The 21,261-nt window shown below is 35.9% G+C and overlaps 1 protein-coding gene across 8 annotated transcripts in view; it reads left to right on the top strand.

Moving 5' to 3' along the window:
* atp8a2 (ATPase phospholipid transporting 8A2) overlaps positions 1–21,261 on the top strand; it is a 59,262-nt gene that overhangs the window by 16,939 nt on the left and 21,062 nt on the right. For 7 of the 8 annotated variants that reach the window (XM_082184204.1, XM_082184203.1, XM_082184206.1 and 4 more), the window contains 23 exons: positions 118–217; positions 898–996; positions 1,146–1,191; positions 2,018–2,058; positions 2,333–2,406; positions 2,597–2,666; positions 3,630–3,757; positions 3,848–3,959; positions 4,644–4,812; positions 4,975–5,102; positions 5,509–5,586; positions 5,675–5,763; positions 5,913–5,957; positions 6,080–6,155; positions 6,256–6,361; positions 6,505–6,587; positions 6,689–6,738; positions 6,831–6,900; positions 7,284–7,368; positions 7,453–7,592; positions 9,044–9,182; positions 10,998–11,062; positions 20,514–20,686. In XM_082184204.1, coding sequence (XP_082040330.1) covers positions 118–217; positions 898–996; positions 1,146–1,191; positions 2,018–2,058; positions 2,333–2,406; positions 2,597–2,666; positions 3,630–3,757; positions 3,848–3,959; positions 4,644–4,812; positions 4,975–5,102; positions 5,509–5,586; positions 5,675–5,763; positions 5,913–5,957; positions 6,080–6,155; positions 6,256–6,361; positions 6,505–6,587; positions 6,689–6,738; positions 6,831–6,900; positions 7,284–7,368; positions 7,453–7,592; positions 9,044–9,182; positions 10,998–11,062; positions 20,514–20,686 — 2,166 coding nt within the window. Of the gene's footprint in view, positions 1–117; positions 218–897; positions 997–1,145; positions 1,192–2,017; positions 2,059–2,332; positions 2,407–2,596; positions 2,667–3,629; positions 3,758–3,847; positions 3,960–4,643; positions 4,813–4,974; positions 5,103–5,508; positions 5,587–5,674; positions 5,764–5,912; positions 5,958–6,079; positions 6,156–6,255; positions 6,362–6,504; positions 6,588–6,688; positions 6,739–6,830; positions 6,901–7,283; positions 7,369–7,452; positions 7,593–9,043; positions 9,183–10,997; positions 11,063–20,513; positions 20,687–21,261 lie in introns of those variants that run through there. The other variant, XM_082184210.1, reaches the window with a different exon arrangement.

The raw sequence follows: 21,261 nt of genomic DNA, 5'->3' as shown, positions 1-21,261 counted from the left end.
CTAAATTTGTGCTCTTATGGCCCTGGTTGTGTGTATGTGTAGATGTTTTAAAATAGGTTAAAGCTGATACCGGTAGATTGCTTTTAAACGCATCAATTTTCCCTTTTCTCCCTCTAGCACGGCTAAATACGGGATCCTTACCTTCCTGCCACGGTTCTTGTACGAACAGATCAGGCGAGCGGCTAATGCCTTCTTCCTCTTCATCGCTCTTATGCAGGTATGACGCTTGGGATGCTCAGACAACTGTATGAACTGCGTCTTCTTTGTTTTGAGGACCTCAAAGTAAAAAATGTGTTGCTCATGTTGGTCTCTTTCAAAAGGGATATCCATCTGAGGAACCATACTGCTTATGCTGACCATATGACTTTTCGGTCATTTGCCAAAACGGCCATTTGTATATTATATCCATTTTTGGAAGCGGTCCACTATTTTACTCTCATCCACTATGAGTCACTATCCACTCTCAATAACGGCTGCCACGTGATCAAACTGGATAGGCCAGTATTGCATGGAAAAAGAGTGAGCAAAAAGGCTAAATAGCTAAAAGGTTTCTTCTTTGTGTTATGTTGTTTACTCAATAAAGTGCTTTCCAAGGCTCAGTCACCCTCATGTCATTCCAAATCTGTATGACATTTTTTCTTTTTCTGTGTAATACAAATGAAGATATTTTGAAAATGTACTCGTAACAATGGCAGATGACTTGAGCTTTTAAACTTCTAAAAGTACCATAACTATCATAAGAGCAGTCCATACAGCTTGTACACTATATTCCAGATCTTGTGAATCTTTTTTACCTTATCTTTTTCATTTTAAATGGGACTTTCCCAAAGAATGTTGTTGTACTACCAGAGTAAAGTATCTCATTTTATGTTTATTTGTGTACATTTTCAAATGTAGCAAATCCCTGATGTCTCCCCAACGGGTCGCTACACAACGCTGGTGCCCCTTATCTTTATTCTGACAGTGGCTGGGATCAAGGAGATCATTGAGGATTATGTGAGTATTCTGCTGAATGGAGCGCTGCATTGACGTTAAACTGTCCAGATCTTGTTTTGACAACACTGGATAAGTGCATTGTCTTTGAAATTCAGTTGAAATTTTGCATGAACAATGCTGATGATATGTCACGTGTTGTGTTCTCACAGAAAAGACATAAAGCAGACAATACGGTGAACAAGAAGAAGACAACAGGTTGAGTGTTACAATCATATCTGTGTAACTGGGTTAAAAATGAACTAAGGCAACTCAGAACAAAAATGCCACTTGAAGTAATGAAAATGTGAGGGCTAGAAGGGCTTTGTTACGTATCATTTTCTATTTTTGGAAATACTATATTTGGCAGTATATTCATTATCATAATCATTGCAGTTATGGTAGTGACCTATATTTGTCAAATATCTATATTCACTTGCAGCTAATAAGAAGTGTTTTTTAATTAAAGCTCTGAAAACACCATTAATATATACGATATTAATCATTATTCATACTTAAAATGTTTTTACATTTAGCTTACCTTTGCTCTTTAAGAACACAAATTTAATCATTTAATTTAATAATGTTAAATGTAACAAAATCATTTTTAATTTTTAATATATAATATTGTATATAATGTATATTATAATATTGTGATGCCAAATCACTTCAGAATTTAAACTATTTAAAAAAAAAAGTTGAATTGTGCGAAATAGTATAGAATTTTATTATCGTCTATTTATCTGCTATAATTAATGAAAATAATTATTATCCTTTTGTTATTGGTCAGAATTTTAATGTTAGTGCATCCTTAGACTTTATAAGATTTTTTTTTAGAATTAGCCTCCATAATTGTTCATAATTATTTCAAATATTTGACTTAACACACAATGGAATACCTATTTAGAAAAAAAAGCCCATTTAGGGGCAAATATAGCCTCTTATAAAGTAAATTTCTAGTTGTGTTCTATACCTGTATATTCATTTTATATATGGTTTATATATTCATGAGGAGAATTTTTCTGATGATGTCATTGTTTTCTAGTACTGCGTAACGGAGCATGGCAGACCATCATATGGAAGCAGGTAACCCTGTCTTTGCCTCTTTCTGCATCTTTTTTTCTTATTCTACTTCTTTTGTATCTCCCTCCTTTCGGTCAATGATGCTTTCATTTATGTTTTGGTAACACCTGCTTTTTTCAGTTCACCTCTCACTGCTGTTTTTTTTTTACTTTCTCTTCATTTTTTTACATCCTGCTGTTTGTTGCTCCTCTTTTCTTTGTTTCCAAGCACTGCGATCTATTTCTTAATCTCATTTTCTCCCTCCTCATGCTGTTGCAATGCTGCACCTGCCCACTAGGTGGCAGTGGGAGACATTGTCAAGGTGACCAATGGCCAGCATCTCCCGGCTGACATGGTCATAGTGTCCTCCAGGTCAGCACCGCAGTGTATTTGTGTGTGTATCCGTGGAGTTTGTCATGCAGTGTAGTGTGATTTATAGCACTGAAAAATAAGTTGTAAATGTGATTTGGGGAATATGTTTCAGTTAAATATTTTTGTGTGTTGTGTTTATATTTGTGTGGTGCTGTTTTGAGTTCATAATCTGCGGCTGTTTTTCTCACAGTGAGCCTCAGGCGATGTGCTATACTGAAACATCCAACTTAGATGGCGAGACCAACCTAAAGATCCGACAGGTACATATTATAAAAGTTGTGTGTTTTATATAATGTGTTCTAAGAGTGTAACATCAGGGCTGCATACTGCGACCAAATGGTCGCATTTTGCAACCTTTTTCCCCGTTGGTCCGACTAAATTTAGTTAGAGGTCACACTGGTGCCACCACCACGTTTCTCAATTGATAAGAGCTGCTATTTCTGTTGCATATGAGAAACACGAAACGAAACAAAAGCAGAACGAAACCTCTCTGCTTGTTTGAGCTGCACAAACTGTTTATCAGCTCGGATGAAGAATTGACATCGCAGCGCGATCTCAGAACAGGTTTACTCACGGGGGATCTCGATTATGTGATACTGTTACTACACGACGATGAAGCACGACTACATGAACGGACAAGTGATAGAAGGCTTTTCACTCCACAAATCACCAGCATTCACCATGGATTTAATGTAGTAGCACTAACTGTAACCATGGTATTGTGACACAAACAGTCAGCTGTTTTTACATTATTCATTTCAGGGTTTTTACAACCTTTTGAGAGTAAAATTCAAGCACTTTTAAAGGACTTTGAAGTGCTTCACACTTTTTCCAGCACTTCGAAGCTCTAAATATTGTCCAATTTAAATAGAATTTTTAATGTGGTTACCAAAAAAAATAGTTTTTCATCCTTCAAAGATTGTCCCCATTTGTAAAACTAAAAGTTTCAAGATGTAGGAAAACAAACACTTTTATTTAAAAAGGTTACCACTTTCTAATATATTTTTTTCCACATGTTTTGCTTTTGAGTTTATATTCAGATATTATGAAATTACTATTATAAAATACCGAATCATCAAGAATTTTTTTTTTGTCAAAGGTTTACTTTTTTGTACTAAAGTATGAGGTAGGAAAACTCACAATCTTCGTGGCACCGGTGTTATTGCTCTCAAATGTTAATCTGGAGCTCTGAACATACTTGTTTTTTGTTCCTTGTGTTCCAGGGTCTTTCACTCACTGCTAGTTTTCAGTCTCTGGAGGAACTGATAGCTTTGACTGGTCGTCTTGAATGTGAGGGGCCAAACAGACACTTGTACGACTTCACTGGAACACTGCGCTTAGACAACCTCAAGTACACCAATTCACTATTTGAAATAGTGTGAATTTAAAATATAACACGCATACACACACTTCATTCAGTGACCATGTGCTTGAATTACAGCCCAGTTCCACTTGGGCCGGACCAGGTGCTGTTACGAGGCGCCCAGCTCAGGAACACGCAGTGGGTTGTGGGAATTGTAGTCTACACTGGACATGATTCTAAACTCATGCAGGTAAGTGATCTCAAAAAAGCTGGATGTGTTGTTACTGTTAACTAAAACTATTAAAGTAATTTTTGTTAAATGAAATAAAACTGAAATAAAATGAAATATAAATCAGATGAAAAACGAACAAAATTTTGAAAATGTTGCCTTTGCAACTAAGTTGAAGTAAGTATTAGTATTATTACTAAAACTGAAATAAATATAAAAGCTAAACAGAAATATTTAAAAAACAAATGAAAATGACATAAGCAAATAAAAATTACTAAAACTTAAAATGAAAATATGAATAAATACAGCAATAGTATATAAATAATACTAAAATAACGTTTTGGGAATATAACAAATGAGTAATGAAGGAGTTTTCTTTAAAAAAAATTGTGACAGGAAAAAAAAGAATTATTTGAAAGAAATGCTATGTAAATGATCAGAGTGTTATGGTATTGCAGTCATTTACAGTGAGACAGTACTTTTTTTGTAAAGTTTAATCATAATCGGATACATATTTGATACAGTCTCTAGACTATTTTAATAACTTGTATAGATTAAAACATGGAGTCATTATATATGTAAAATCTCTAATGCTCACCAAGGCTGCATTCATTATTATTAAAATTAATAAAAAAATATTTTTACTGACCCCAAAACTTTGAACGGTAGTGTATAGAGCATTAATATAATGTTTCCATCCTGCAGAATTCCACTAAAGCTCCACTGAAACGCTCTAATGTGGAGCGTGTGACAAACATGCAGATCCTGGTTCTGTTCGGGATTCTCCTGGTCATGGCGCTGGTCAGCTCCATCGGGGCCGCCATATGGAACGAACAGCACACAGATAAGGCTTGCTGGTACCTTTCCCGTGCAGGTAAATATACACAGTGAAACCTACTTTGCCCTTTTAGATGTGGATTTAGAATATTTATTCTACCTTTTCACTTATTGCCACATACTAGCCCTAAATAAATGGTTTTGATAATTTTGCATATGTTAATGTTTATAAAATAAGCTTATGTCGTTGTCTTTCCAGGTGACATCTCGCTGAACTTCTGGTACAATCTGCTGACCTTCATCATCCTCTATAACAACCTGATACCAATCAGCCTACTGGTTACTCTAGAAGTGGTCAGATTCACACAGGCTCTCTTCATTAACTGGGTAAAATAATAATAAATATCACCAATTCAATTGTGATCAACTGATCACTAGTAATGCACCGAAATGAAAATTTTGGGCCGAAACCGAAAATTTTGGATGGTGGGATTGGTGAAATATAAACATTTAAACGATAGTGAACTGTAATGACTTGTTTTCATGACAGATTCAAACATACACTAAATAATGAATACATCACTAATAGGTTAAGGAAAAAATATAATGAATATGTAATACAGTGCATATATTTATCAAAATGCTCCTCTCTAGAGTTATGTTTTGCATTACTCAATGTTATAATACATTTTTCAAATGGTACCAAAACCATGAGCAGAGAACTGATTCAAACTGAAACCTAAGAATTTCAACCGTTATGAATGAATGCTTTGTTCTTCATGCGTATTTACAGGATGTTGAGATGTATTATGCAGAGACAGACACTCCCGCTATGGCCCGAACATCCAATCTGAATGAAGAACTAGGCCAAGTGAGGAGAAGCTCTTCTTGTTAACTTTTACAAATGTTAATCTACCTTGACTCCAATACGCCTCATTCACTGTCTTTTTCTTTTTCAGGTAAAATATCTATTTTCAGATAAGACTGGCACTCTCACCTGCAACATCATGCACTTTAAGAAGTGCACCATAGCTGGAATTACATATGGGTAATTGTGGTGTTCTTTTGCTTTTGTACATCAATACACTCACATTATCCTTGTGCTTTGCATCATACTGGCTCTATTAGAGTGCATTGATCTGTTACTTTTTGTTTATATTTGTGTGAGTGGCCACTGATCTATAACGCTGTCTCCAGGCACTTCCCAGACCTGGAATGCGATCGATCCATGGAGGACTTCAGGTCAGATGCCGCTGATTCTATTTGTCCTGTACCCTGGCAAATATTACGCAGGTCTTAGAGGATAATGTGCATTATGAAATTATGTTGTCCATTACATCTTATTTCTGTCTGTCTTTTTGCAGTCATCTTCCCTCTACAAGTCATAATTCTACTGAGTTTGATGATCCTGCTCTTATCCAGAACATTGAGAAGAACCATGTAAGAGCTTTTTAGCTGTCCTCTGTTATACCTGGGATATTAAAACACGGGTTCTTGTGTATCATGTATGTTAATAGTTAAAATCTGTCCTTTTCTATAGCCCACATGCCCCCAGATTTGTGAGTTTTTGACCATGATGGCTGTTTGTCACACTGTTGTACCTGAGCGGGAAGAAGACCAACTAATCTACCAGGCTTCCTCACCAGGTACCACAATATTCTTATTGGTTTCCGATTGGTATTTGAAGCTTCTCCTTCAGTTTGATTACTGTTTTTACTGTGCTTTTGTCATTAAATAAATGCCGCCTTGGTGACTTTTGACTGATGTTTCCATAATCTTGTGTTTTCAGATGAAGGAGCGCTGGTTAAAGGTGCCAAGAGTCTTGGCTTTGTTTTTACTGCACGAACACCACATTCAGTCATCATAGAGGCGGTTAGTGTGTGTTTTCTTGCCATTAATAATAAGAACTCAAAACGTACCGTTTGTATGTTTTTGTATTAAATTTGTGCTTTTTTATTGTGTTTGTTTCTCAGAGAGAAAAAGAGCAGACATATGAGCTTCTTAATGTACTAGAATTTTCCAGGTAGGAAACCGCTGTGAACTCTCACACCATCACACATACAACATCACAAACACACATTGTTGTGTTTCAATGCATGTGTCTTTTTTTTTCAGCAATCGCAAACGGATGTCAGTGATTGTCAGAACACCTACGGGCAAACTTCGACTTTATTGCAAGGGAGCGGTGAGTGTTTCATAAACCACATAATTACTGTGGAGACAGAATGTACAGTAATGTTCAAAAGTTTGGGGATGGTAAGATTAAAAAAAAATAAATCTTAAGCTCATCAAGGCTGCCTTTTATATGATCAAAAATACAGTAAAACAGTAATATATAAAACATTTTTGACATTAAATGTCTTTACTGTCATTTTTTTTAATGCATCTTTACAGAATAAAAGTATTGATTTCTTTAAAAACAATATTACTGACCCCAAACTTTTGAATGGTAGTGTTTACAGTACATATACATTCATATTTTGTTAGTTTCACATAATTAATCATTCCTTATGATGTTAAAGCTTACACAAGCCATAGCAATGTAATGATGCTATGCATGTATTACAGGACAATGTGATTTTTGAGCGTCTGAATGACACGTCACAATATAAGGACTTAACTTTGGCCCATCTGGAGCAGTTTGCCACAGAAGGTGAAGAGATTCTCAAGCCTGTCATTGTTTGTCTCCGTTTATATTCTCTTTGGATTAACTTTGGTTTGTTGCTTGCATGCGCAGGGCTGCGGACACTTTGTTTTGCGTATGTGGACCTTGAGGAGGGGGCGTATCAGGAATGGCTGAAGGAGTACAATCGTATCAGCACTGTGCTAAAGGACAGGGCACAGAAACTGGAGGAATGCTACGAACTCATAGAGAAGGTGCATAATATATGCCATGCTTATCACTAGAGAACAGCTATTATATTTGATCAAGGGATTGTTTGAGAGATAGTGTGTGTTTACTCTCACCAATCCAGCCTTTTTACTACAGGACTGATTCACATAGATGAACCACATTTTGTTACACACGATGTAGATCTGAAATCGGACCGCTTAGACAGAACTGAGCAAAACTATGAAAGGATATCTTGTATATTTGTTAGGAATAATTGGCAACAAAATTCATGGACTGTCTGTCACATATGGCAAGAGATGGCCATAGAATCACCAACAGTCGGATACAACTGAAATGGTGATAGATAGATAGATAGATAGATAGATAGATAGATAGATAGATAGATAGATAGATAGATAGATAGATAGATAGATAGATAGATAGATGGATGGATGGAGTCTGATGCTGAGATTGTATATGGGTGTGCTTCAGATGCAGTGCTTTGATTGGTCAACAGGTGGCACCATAACATTACATTTTCACAGCTATGAACCCATATTGTGCAGAAGGTGGTACTCTGTTGTTCTCTCATTAACTGCTACAAGCTATTAACTCACTGACTCCCCATCAGGCCGGATTACACAGTATTGCAAAACTTGGAACTTACTGATCAGAGATCTAAGCCCCAGGACACAGACGCTGTTATATAGAGCAGTGAAAATCCAGTTTGTTGGGTTTTGTGTGCTTTTCAGGGCTCTGGCCCAGATTAGTAGTCTGAGGACGGGTTGGTATACCACAGTGAGGATAATTACCTGCACCGGTCTGCCAAAAGCCCCATAAAACCAGAGTCAACAACACTGCTGTGTTACGTCTGCACACACACATAAATACACTAAACCCTCCACAAATATTCCCTTACATACACATACATGGAGGGAAAGAGAAAATAGAAAGAATTGGATAAGGAATGGTAAAAGATGAAGAGTAAATGAGAGCAGATGGAGTGAGAAGGTGTGAAAGATGTTGAGGTGTTGTGTTACCTGGCTTTATTTAGTAGAAAGGTTCGAAAAAATGTTGTGTGCTATCACTTTTCTAAGACATTGCATCATAATTGCATCATTGCATCATAATCTAGTTCATTTTCTGAAGTTAGTGAACAGGATTCCAAATTTAACAAAGAATTAATTAAATTTATCTTCTGTAATTTTAGTTTGAATTTAATACATATAATTTTACACTATAAATTATCCATAAACATTTGATCATACACACAATGTGGTATATTTTCCAGAAACAAGACTATATTAATAATTAGACCAATAAATGTAATCTAATCAAATGAATACTGTTCAATTAAATTCAAAGTTCAATTCATATTTATGAGGGGAAGTTACAATTTAGATTTTTATAGTTTAAATAAGTTTAAATTTAGTTTTCTCTTTTCTTCTTCCATCTTCCTCTTTCAATTGTTTTCTTTCATCTATTTGTAACGCAGAACTTGCTGTTGTTGGGTGCCACTGCGATAGAAGACCGGCTGCAAGCGGGAGTCCCGGAAACCATAGCAACACTCATGAAGGCCGACATCAAGATCTGGGTTCTGACTGGAGACAAGCAGGAGACGGCCATCAATATCGGTGTGTGTCATACTTGTGTATATAAAAATCGAATGTAAATTCATGTCCCAGTTACACTTAATGTTGTCACATTTTCCTGGTGAAATAAACATAAAAAAAGAAGAAGAAAAGAAACCAAATACAATTCTAGTTTGTATTTGTACACTAAGAATGTAATTAATGTTCTAATTATTAAAACTAAGTATAAATTCCATTAATTTAGTGTTTTTAAATTTATAAAAAAAAAAAAATAACTAAAGGCAGTAACAATTTAAACAATATATTTTATTTGTGAACTGATGTTCAGCTGTTCTTTTTAATGGTCAACTTATTTTCGGATCATCAGTCATCAAGCTCAGTAAACACTGGTCACAGACACAGAGTTGGAAATCTATGACTGATTATAACATGGTTTTGCAGTTGTGGGTGTTTGACAATCGTGGCAGCTCCCAGGTTAAAGGGATAGTTCACTTTGAAATAAATTTTTGGTATGTTTTAGCTTACCTCAAGGGCATCCAAGATGTAGGTGTCTTTTTTTCCGCAGTAGTTTCAATTTTGATATTTTTAGGTCAAACCGTTCTTGTCTGTCAGTCATATAATGCAGGTCTATGGTCACGGTCTCAAAACACAAGCACAGAGTCCAAATTAAAACAATTCCCCGTCGTCCAAATTAAACAATTCCCCATCGTAAGTACACATTGATGGCCTAAGACACGAAACGAGCGGTTTGTGTGAGAAAACGAACAGTATTTATATCGTTTTTACCTCTTATACGCAGACATGTCCAAGTGATCTGATCTGACGTGTACGCAGACTGGAGCATAGATATATACACTAGATGTCGCCTTAAAGACATTCGTTCCAATGAACTGCCATAGACAAGGCGACATCTAGTGTGTATATATCTATGCTCCAGTCTGCGTACACGTCAGATCAGATCACTCGGACATGTCTGCGTATAAGAGGTAAAAACGATATAAATACTGTTCGTTTTCTCACACAAACCGCTCGTTTCGTGTCTTAGGCCATCAGTGTGTACTTACGATGGGGAATTGTTTAATTTGGACGACGGGGAATTGTTTTAATTTGGACTCTGTGCTTGTGTTTTGAGACCGTGACCATAGACCTGCATTGACTGACAGACAAGAACGGTTTGACCTAAAAATATCAAAATTGAAACTACTGCGGAAAAAAAGACACCTACATCTTGGATGCCCTTGAGGTAAGCTAAAACATACCAAAAATTAATTTCAAAGTGAACTATCCCTTTAATATTAAACATTTAGTCCTATGCAAAAAATATATATCAGTGGGTCAAAATTCTGGGTCTGTTTTGCTGGTTTTATAAGAGATTTGCGCACTTGTCAGCTGGAAGGGAAGATCAGTTAAACCAGACAAGCAAACCATCTTAGGCTGGTTTAAGCTCAGCATAAAAAAGACATACCATTTTTTTAACTAAAACTGGAAAATAAGCTTTTCTTTTTAATATATTACATGTTTTATTTCTGGTGTGTTAGGAGACTTTTTGTATAATTGATATATTATATATATAAATACACACATATGACAGAATACAATATCAAACAGACACCGATTGAAAACCCACAAGCAGACTCCCAGATTAATGGAGACGTGGAAGGAAGGTCAGATAGGCAGTCAGGCGGGCGCTGCAGACAGACAGCTCAAAATAAATTGGGTGAGACTGGAGATAAAGCACTGGACAGCAGACAGGCATTAGTGGGTAATGACAGATATACAAAGAGGTTAAGTTGTTGTTGGGGTGTGTACGTGTGGCTTTGTGTAACGCCTCTACTGTAACTCTCCTCTGTGCCTCAGGTTACTCCTGTAAGCTGGTGTCACATGGCATGTCCCTCATCATCGTCAATGAAGATTCCCTGGATGTGAGTACATATTGTGTATGTGTGTGTGTGTGTTGTCTCTGGTGGACGTTGGGTGTGGACGGGTGAAGAAAGTGTGTGTCTTTTTGTTCTTGTTCTCAATGATGACACCAGACACTTTAATTACCTTCACCTGTACATGATGAAAGCCATGATGGATCATATGTGCTGTGAAAAATTACATACTTTTGAGTGTGTAACAGAAGAGTAGGCAAGCTTTGGGATATAGTTATGTGCATGCTGTCACAGTTTAAACTGCCCTGTCAATCATCTTGTCACGGTTAAAATATAATTTATTTTCCTACAGTTTCGGAGAGAAATGTAGTAGTTCTCATGCGGAGAACTCTCCTTGTGTGTTTGCAATTTGCATAATGATGCATTTAAAAGTTAATGACCAAAGGTATTATTACAAAAAGTTTGCAATGCTGTTTCGAACTGTTGATTTAATATAATGTGGATAACATTAAATAAAAGTATTTTCGTCAGGTTAGATACTGATAATGAATCACTCAAACCCCTTTATCTAAACCTCTGTACTTAACCGTTGGACTCGCACATCCGTCGTGTTTGTAGATTTTAACACTTTTTATTCTTGTTTGTAGTTCTAATCGAATCCTCGTCCAACGCGCAATGGGTTGTGGGGAATATAAGCCGTTAGACTGTGATTCTAACGAAAAAGTAGATCTTTGGAATACTCATTTCAACATACTACGATTTGGGACACACTAATTCTAATTTCGAATACTATTTGGGACGGATAGTATGCGAATTGGGACGCAGCAATGGACACACACATGAGAAAAAGCTGAATAGCACACACAGGTGTATCTTTAATTAGAAGAACATTTCTGTCCCCTAGGTTGATTTTAAAGGAAGAATGCTTTAAGGAATGCTTATGGATCTAGTTTTAAAAGGTGAATTATAATAGCTATCAATTTTAGCTATCAATCTCTTTGATAATGTTTTCCTTATTTTTCCTCTACTCGGTTGTAGGACAACTAGTCCGCTCCTCTATTTTTTCTCACACACAAGGTTAATTACTTCCAGGCAAAGATAGTCATACCAGGGAGCTTGTAAAGTCTCAGATCTCTCAGTCGGCCAGACAGCAGAGCATCACTCACTCACACACATACATGCATTTAAGCACACATACACATGCATTTAAGCACACATACACACACAGACTGAGTAGAGATCTGGAAACAAAAGCTCCCAGGAAGAAACAGGATGACTGTTATGCGTTTAATTTTCCCCCCCTTGTTTAGAAACACTGATAACGGTTTGTAAAAATACAGTTGGCAGATTTTTGGCTCTTTTTGTTTCCAGTAATTTTGTTTGTGAAATGAAAACAGTATGTTCAGATGAGTCGGTTTAGTTGTTGTTGTTGGGTTGAGGCTTTAAGAGGCCATGCTATAATTGTAAATATAATTATGGCTGAAGGGTATTGTTACCCCAGCATCAAATTGCTTATTTTAAACTCTCATATCCATTTTCAGATGAGAAGCATGAGTTTGCACAAGTGCCGAATGTTGCATGTAATAAAATAAAAAAAAGTAACTATTATATAGTAACTAATATATATATAAATTATTCCTTTGACGGCAAAGCTGAATTTTCAGCATTATTACTCTAGTCTTCAGTGTCACATGATCCTTTAGAAATATTCTAATATGTTGATTCGCTGCTTGAAAACATTTCTTATTGTTATCAATGTTGAAAACAGTGCTGCTAAATGTTTTTGTGGATTCGTTGATGAAAAGAAATGTCAAAAGAACCTTTATTTCAAATTGAAATGATTTGGAACATTATAAATGTTGAATAAAAGCTGTATAAATGTATCAATTATTCTTTCAAATAAAATCATCCTGACTTAAAACATTTGAAACTGTAGTGTAAATAGAACAATTTAAATAGATATAAATATTTTTTAGCAAATATAAAAATGCATTTCTAAGAATATAAATTTATTGTTCTTTTGTGGTGGGGCCAGTAAAAATATTAGAAGGAAAAAAAATATTGATCCAAGATAAATATATGTTTTTTTTAGGCGCATTTCATTTACTCTACATGTTTTAGCGCAGCTGCTAGGATGAATTGACCAATCAGCATCCAGAACTTTATATATTCTATAAGGGCATATTAACCATTCCCATTTTATCAGTATTACTTGCCAAGTCTTTTCATTTGACTTGTTTGTTGATGTCAAAAACATGTTCAGGCTCAATGTGAATAGTCCCATTAGGCTCAATCTAAAGCCTATGGCCCAGCAACAAAGATGTTGTGGTTGTAATGGGTGGTGGTGATTAATAAATGATAGTGTTGTTTTTGTTCTGTCCCTAATGGGCCGCCATTTGCGGTAGTCAATATTGTACTTTTGAAAATTGTCCAACTACATTATAGGATTTATTGAATGAGTGCTTAATGGCTTTTTATTTGGACATTTTATGCCACTAGTTAAAGATTGACATTTTAAGGAGATGGGCGGTTCTCGTCTTGGTTAAAACCTCCTAAAGAATTCTTTCTTATCTTATCGAGCTCTTAAAATAACCCACAATACCTCAGACACTGCTGGGGTGAGCCTAATGTCACAGCTGTGTGTGTTTGTGTGGAGGGTATGAAGAGTGTAGTGTGTGTGTGTGTGTGTGTGTGTCAGCTGCCGTTTCATGTAACGCACAGTTGGGCCAACACATCACGGTCCTTCATGTCTTCCTCCTTTCTTTCTGTCTGTCATCTATATAATGCACGAATAAGTTTGTTCGTCGTTGTTGATGGTGTGATTGGTCAATTTTCTCGGTCTCTCCTGTCACACATCTCCTCCTCCGTCTGTCAGCGGCTCCCAAATTTACAGGAACAGGGTGTGCATTAGAGTGTGTTCGAGCATAAGTGTGTGTGTCGAGTGAGGAGTAACGCGATCTCCTTTTGGCGCTCAATCTCGTCAAAACAAATTCTGCCAGCAAAGCCTCCTGGGTAAACATGATGGCTTTTGACTCAGACTCTGTGACAAGTTCCATCTGTCACTCTGCTGTGACACACACACACACACACGGTCCCATTCAGACAGCTGGTGTCCTTGTAACACACATGGAGTTATTCTTATCCAAACATTTTCTTTGCCTCCTTCCTTTGTCGTGCATATTCTTTCCGTGGCCCACACATATTCACTCTTGCTTTCCCAGACACACACACACACACACACACACACACACACACACACACACACACACACACACACACACACACACACACACACACACACACACACACTGTCTGTCTGATCTTTCTGATAGGCTGCATTCCACGTTTGCTGTCACACAGCCTGCATTACATGACTTACACAAACATGCTCACTGTAGTCGTCATTAATCATACACACACAGGTTGTGCTCTTTCCTCATCCCTGTGTAATATGAATATTATACACAGAACTAAGAGGTCAGCACATGCGCAAGACGGCTGACATGTAATCGAAATCTATGTGACGCATATTTAGGGGCCAGAACATTACAGGCATCCACTTTGTTTATGTTTTATAGGTATGGTAGTGTTTCTGGCATTTAAAGGGATAGTTCACCCTAAAATGAAAATTCTTACCGTTTAAGAAATTACCATTTATTATGCCAATTACCTGTTATGAGGTTATTTTGTCTGTCAAATACAAAAGTAGACATTTTTGAAGGTTCATGCAGCTATTGCTATACAATGACAGATCATAGCGCCTACAAAAACAACTTAAAAGTACCATAAAAAATTGTGTCTTTTATGTCAAAACCTTGTGATGGGATTTTTTTTTGTGTCCTTTTTAGAGCTTCACTTTAAAAAAGTTTGTCTCTTGCCATACAAGTTCAGTGTTCATTTAAGCTCATTGAAATTGTTGTATTGTGAATGTAATCTTGATCATTTATTATACGTCATTTATTGAAAGGATAGAACATTACTTGCAATTTCTGAGGGTATTTTAAATTAAAAAATGCCTTTACAAAAACAGCAATCTTCAGTCATGATTAATTCAGATTATTACAAAGCCTCTTGTATGTTATTGCTTTTATAAAAAGTTTCTATGTATTAAAAGTATTATGGGCACAGGCTTTCATTTTATATATGTGACCCTGGACCACAAAACCAGTCACAAGTCGCACGGGTATATTTGTGGCAATAGCCAACAATACATTGTATGGGTCAAAATTATCGATTTTTCTTTTATGCCAAAAATCATTAGGATATTAAGTCAAGATCATGTTCCATGAACATTTTTAGTAAATTTCCTACCGTAAATATGTAAAACATTTTATTTTTGTGAGTGAATGCAGCACAATCGTGAACATAAATGCACAACTTTAAAGGCGATTTTCTCAATGTTTCGATTTTTTGGCACCCTCAGATTCCAGATGTTCAAATAGTTGTATCCCGGCCAAATATTGTCCTATCCTAACAAACCATGCATCAATGGAAAGCTTATTTATTCAGCTTTCAAATGATGTATAATTCTCAAATTCAAAATTGTGACCCATGTGACTGATTTTGTGGTCCAGGGTCACAATTATACCGTTCAAAAGTTTGTGGTCGGTTGAGATTTTTTTTATATAAGCCAAGTGTGTGTTTGTGTGTGTGTGAGAGAGAGAGAGAGGCCTCGCTGCCTTGTGCTGTTTATGACACAACTGCCATGCTACACTGTCATTGAACAGATAAGGTGACCTGTCATATGTCACAGCAGTTGCCCTTAATGTCTCTCTAACTGTGTGTGTGTGTGTGTGTGTGTCTGTGTGTGTCTGTGTGTGAGATTTCTCTATGAATGGAGAATGTGATCTGTGATATGTAACACCAAAGGGGCCTTTCTCTCTATTCTAAATATAAATGTGATAAGATCCCTTTCACAGGAACCTGAGAACACAACAAAGCCCCAGTATGTGTTGTGTGTGTGTGTGTGTGTGTGTGTGCGCTTGTACAGTAGTGTGTTCTATAAATGTATGTGTGTTTGTGAGAACATGTACTCTATTCAGTTCCCAGCACAAAGATATACAGAAAATAACATTTACCTTGGATCATGAAATACATTCACTTTTGATATCTGTCAGGGAATGACAGAGAAAAATGTACAGCACATCCAAAATAGGGGAAGTCTGGAGTCTAAATGAGTCCTTAATGGGTAAAACTCCAGTTTTCTCTAGAGTGTCTCAAGAGTTCCTAGCAAAAGGTCTTGATAGAAATTATAGAATAACAATGAAACTGCATCACCAGCAGCTGTCCAATAGTGTCTGTCCACTCATTCCTTCCCGTCAAACACATTTCACCACCTGAACTTATTCAACACATGGCTGAGTCCCACAGAACTTGGGAGACACTAGTACTAGTCTTTCATATTATTTATTTATTTATTTACCATTTATTTTAAGTAATGTTCTAATCTTTCATTAAATATGATGAATAATAATTAGACCTTTTTTTTGTATGTAAAACTAGAGTTAAGTTTGATATTTTTGTTTTACTTTTACACATTTAAATAAAAAAAAAATTATATAGAGAAGTGGCATTGACATTTGTGATTGCCATTTCACACTTTTAAGAGCGTAAAACATCTACTATAATACAATTGAATAATTATATTGCTTGCAAAATATTTTAGTGGTAACACTTTATAATATGGTTCATTTCATTAACATTTGTTAACGCATAAGGCATCACAAACTAACAATGAACATTACACATATATTAATGTGTTTTTTATTGTAGTATATTTTATGTTTTAAATATTAACATTAATGTATTATGAATGAATATTGAACAGTAGTATTATAAATGAACATGAACAAGTCTTTTTTACCAATTTTTTTTACCATTTTATTTGTTTATTTGTTTATTCATAAAGGACTAGTCTTGCATTATTCATTTATTTATTTATTTATTCACTCCAAGGCCCCCCACTGTCCACAACACTAAAAGTCCCATTACTTTAAGTCATTTGTGAATTACTGAATAAGGAAAGATTTTTACAAATATTTTTGACTACATATTGAATCAAATATATTGGGAGGATATTCCTTTTGTATTCATATGTATACAATTTATAAAATGCCTATAGAGTTTAGTGTTTTTTTATAATTTTTTGTCATAGACTACATCCTGATCAGATTCAGAACAATGATCAAAGCACAGTTGGAGTAGATCGAGCCCATCAACACTCCTAATGCTTGCACAGTCTTATATTCGACATATTATTCAGTAACATTAGGCAGTTTTGATTTATATGCTGTTTAATTTTGGTGATTGCATTACTTTACATATGCATCTGCTTACATATATGTTTCTGCATCTTCGTTCACATGTGTTTTAATCAGGAGATTCAGTAATCTTTCAGAAGATGTCATAGCGCCACCTACTGTATAACAGTGAAAACATGGAAAGCCGGAAAATTCCGTCAATTGCGGGGAAAGAGTAAAGGTTGTAGACATCATTAAAGTAATTCATGTGACTCCAGTGGTTTAATTCGCGGCGCGAGTGCATTGTTTGCGCACAAAAACAAAAAAAATACCACTCAATTAACAAAATTATAATCTCCAACTCGTGTTCACAAGAGCACCACGATGCGTGCATGTTTTGTTGTCGCAAGAGCAGACTTTATTGCGTAAACGTGCATTGGAGATTCATATTTTATAAATAAAGTGGTACAGTAAATTGTTTTTCATCTTGAGGACCCCTTGGAAATTTGCTCAGGCCGCCTAGTAGACCCTGTCCCACTGGTTGGGAACCCCTTTCCTAAAGAATTGGCAAGGTTATGGACAGTGAAACTGTATGGCTTGAGTTTGCATGAATGGAGGATTAATTCTGTGTTCAGTGTGTGGTTTCTGGTTTCTGGTTTGCCCAGGGATTAAGATTTAGTGACTGTTGGCGGTTCCCATGGACACAGCGCTAGCAGCCGTGATAGCTAGAGGTTTTCCTGGCACGTTCTTCAGGCTTATTAGCACCTCTGTGTTGGAGTATTAGGATGTTTACTGCAACGCAAAGCTAATTGCTCACACGCACACAAACCCACGCACCCACTCATACACAAAGATTTAGAAGGTCATTAATGTGGTCATTTAATTGTTAAATAAATAAGATGTGCAAACAGTCCTGTTAGTCCCAGATAAAGACTTCTAAAATCACACCCTGGTGAGAGACACATTGACACACATCCTGTCTGAAGTTAATACTAAATCTAAGCAGCCGTGAGTGTTTAATGGAGAGAGGGGGAAAGAGAGAGCTGTCTTTAATAATAAACTGAGTTAGCTGGGAAATTTTGTCAGTAATGAATTACCAGTAGCAGTTTTCTTAGGCCACTGTTTACACACTGAGACACTTTCAGCACTCAGTTGATCCATAATCAGTCTTAATTCTTTCATTACGTTTCTGTTTTTTTTTTTCTCATGTTTTCCTGGGAAAGGTGAAAGCAAACAGGAATTCCTGAATGAGAAGATAAACACACACAGGCATAACATGTTCAGGTTGAGCTGAGGAGAGGAGATGAGCTCTAGCTCTACTCAGGAATCTTGATGGATGATCTCAGCTCCGCTATAAACAGTGTTCCGAAACCTATCGAGCTGCTTCTCTTCCTACTGCCTTCTGAGGGAACATCCTAACCATCTTGGAATGCTCTGCATAGACACAAACATAAATTGCGTACCACACATCCACATATGAGACTCAACTTGCAATTAGTTTAAATAGAGATTGATGTTAGCATGTTGCTAAGCTAACGATTCAATAATCATCATAAGCATACAAATACAGACAAATAGTAAATAAAATATTATTTTAGTGATGCTTTTTTAGTATCAAATGAAATCATCCCTGAATATTTATTTTTCCACTGAGCTCACTTTTGTGAAAAAGATGTTCACTTTGGCATACTTTTAAAAATAGTACATATGGAAATGATGTACTTACATAGATTTATACAAGTACAACGATAAGTATATATTTTAAATAAATGCAGTTTTTTTAACACTTAAATGCATGTTATTTACAATTAAATTAAAATAATTTATAGTTTAAATTTAGATTAAATGCAATTATATATTTTTTTTACCCACTTAAATAGGACTTTAGGACTTGCATCTTAATATGCAATTTCATAATTTGTCTTTAAAATATGGTTTAAATATATTGTCAAATGTACTGTCAAGCATTCATGGTAATTAAATCAACTTTAATATCATTTCTATTGAAACGTGTATACCATGTATTTAAATTGAATTATAATTAAACTTTTTAATTTATTTAAAATATATTAACATTAAAATGTAATATCAAATAACACACTACAATTTCAAATTATAATCAAGTGCTTTGCATGTGCTTTAGTTTTTAGTCAACACATAAAAATAAGCGTACTTTAAACTACATTTACAAGCGCACTTCTTTCTCACAAGGACAGCACGGTGCATTCTGGGATTGCCTTTATTGCTACAGTGGCTCTTAGAAGAGAACATAATTAGGTTTCCTACCTTTTAGAACAGTCTTTGCATCTAAAGCACAGATATAATGCCTACTTATGTAGGCAGCTCACTAAGTTTTGAAGCAAGTCAGTCGTTTTGGCAAGATATTGATTAGAGCTGGCAGTATGGAGTGAATTCATTCTCTGTGTTACACAAAGGCTGTCGTAGCGCTGACAGAGACTTCAACAGCTGCGTTCATGTATGTTTGTGTGTGTATGCGTGTGTGGCCGCCAGCGCCGTGCCTTGTTGCGTGCTGCGTCGTCCACATGGTTCTCGTTACAGAATGAAGGATGTTTGTTTTCTCTATTAGTGATTCTGTCCCCATTATCAAGATCTCAATCAAAAACCGCCTGCAACCACAATTCAATAAACGCACTCAATTTTTATCTCTCCATGTCTTTTCATCTCGCACATTGCCTACTTATCTAAATGCGGACATACCAATAGACATCTGTTGTTTTTATAAAATGCGAACTAGCTAACATCAAATTTCTTGACAAACTTTCCTTTTCTTTCTTCCCTTCCTCCATCCTTTATCATATTTCTAACTCTCTCTCCCCATATAAAGTTGTTGGTGGCCAACAGTTCATGCTTTCGAGTCCTTTAAGGGCTTAGAGTGTCTCGGGTGACAGGATGATGTGTAACAGGTGTGTGTGTATGTGTGTGTGTGAGAGAGAGATTGTGGCGCTAACAGCCCCAATGACACCACTTAAAACATCCCCTTCAACTTCCTTTGGCATTACACTCTTGCTCTGATATGTGTGTGTGATCCATGTGTGTGCGTGAGAAATGCGTGAAGTGTAGTGTTAGAGAAATAAATGTGTGCTGGCATGTTTCTCAGGAAGGGATTGAAGTACTTTTATATAGCTATGGACATGGTTTAGAAATTAAACTATAAAAATGACAAATATGATCGTAGTGTAATATATTTATGGGTTTTTAGTATGTGTGGTTAAACATTTTCTTCCTTTCTTGCCCCCCAGGCTACCAGGGCCACACTAACAGCTCATTGCTCCTCGCTGGGCGACTCTCTGAGGAAGGAGAACGAGTTGGCGCTCATCATAGACGGACAGACGCTAAAATACGCCCTCTCTTTCGAAGTGCGACAGTCCTTCCTCGACCTTGCGCTGTCTTGCAAGGCTGTCATATGTTGCAGGTATATAGACAAAGACACACATAAACATCTCCACAAATATATCAACATCTCTGCCTTAGTAAACAAGCTAATGATAAAGCCAGAAGTCATTGCTCAGATGTTGCACTTCAGCTTGGACGAATTAATGCAGGTTTTTTAGAGAAATAAAAATAGGAATAAATTATTGACAACCGAATCAGCAGAGGCAATACAATTTTTATGTTGATAAATAATCATTAAATGTGATTCAATATTGTATATAATATAAAGATTATTTAATAGTGTATTTTTTTAATTATATATAGTAATATAGTAATGTTTTTTTTATTTTTTTATTTTTACAGTATTATACAATATTTACAATATTTGTATATATATATCAAATAATATAGAATAATTTGATGTAAAATATTTGAGTTAAAATTAAAATCGACTTGGAATGCAGACTTTATTATCTTGGCTAATCTGAGCAGTTTGAGACATGCATCTTTTTTGAAACTCTAGAGGAGACACATGTAAGATTATTAGGTTTTTTTATCAGGAAAAAATAAGAACGTCATAAGCATGAGTCTCAGTTTGCTTTCCATATAATCTCA

Source organism: Leuciscus leuciscus (assembly GCF_965113295.1).
Source record: "Leuciscus leuciscus genome assembly, chromosome: 11".
Classification (NCBI taxonomy): Eukaryota; Metazoa; Chordata; class Actinopteri; order Cypriniformes; family Leuciscidae; genus Leuciscus; species Leuciscus leuciscus.
This window is presented reverse-complemented; position numbering and strand designations above follow the sequence as displayed.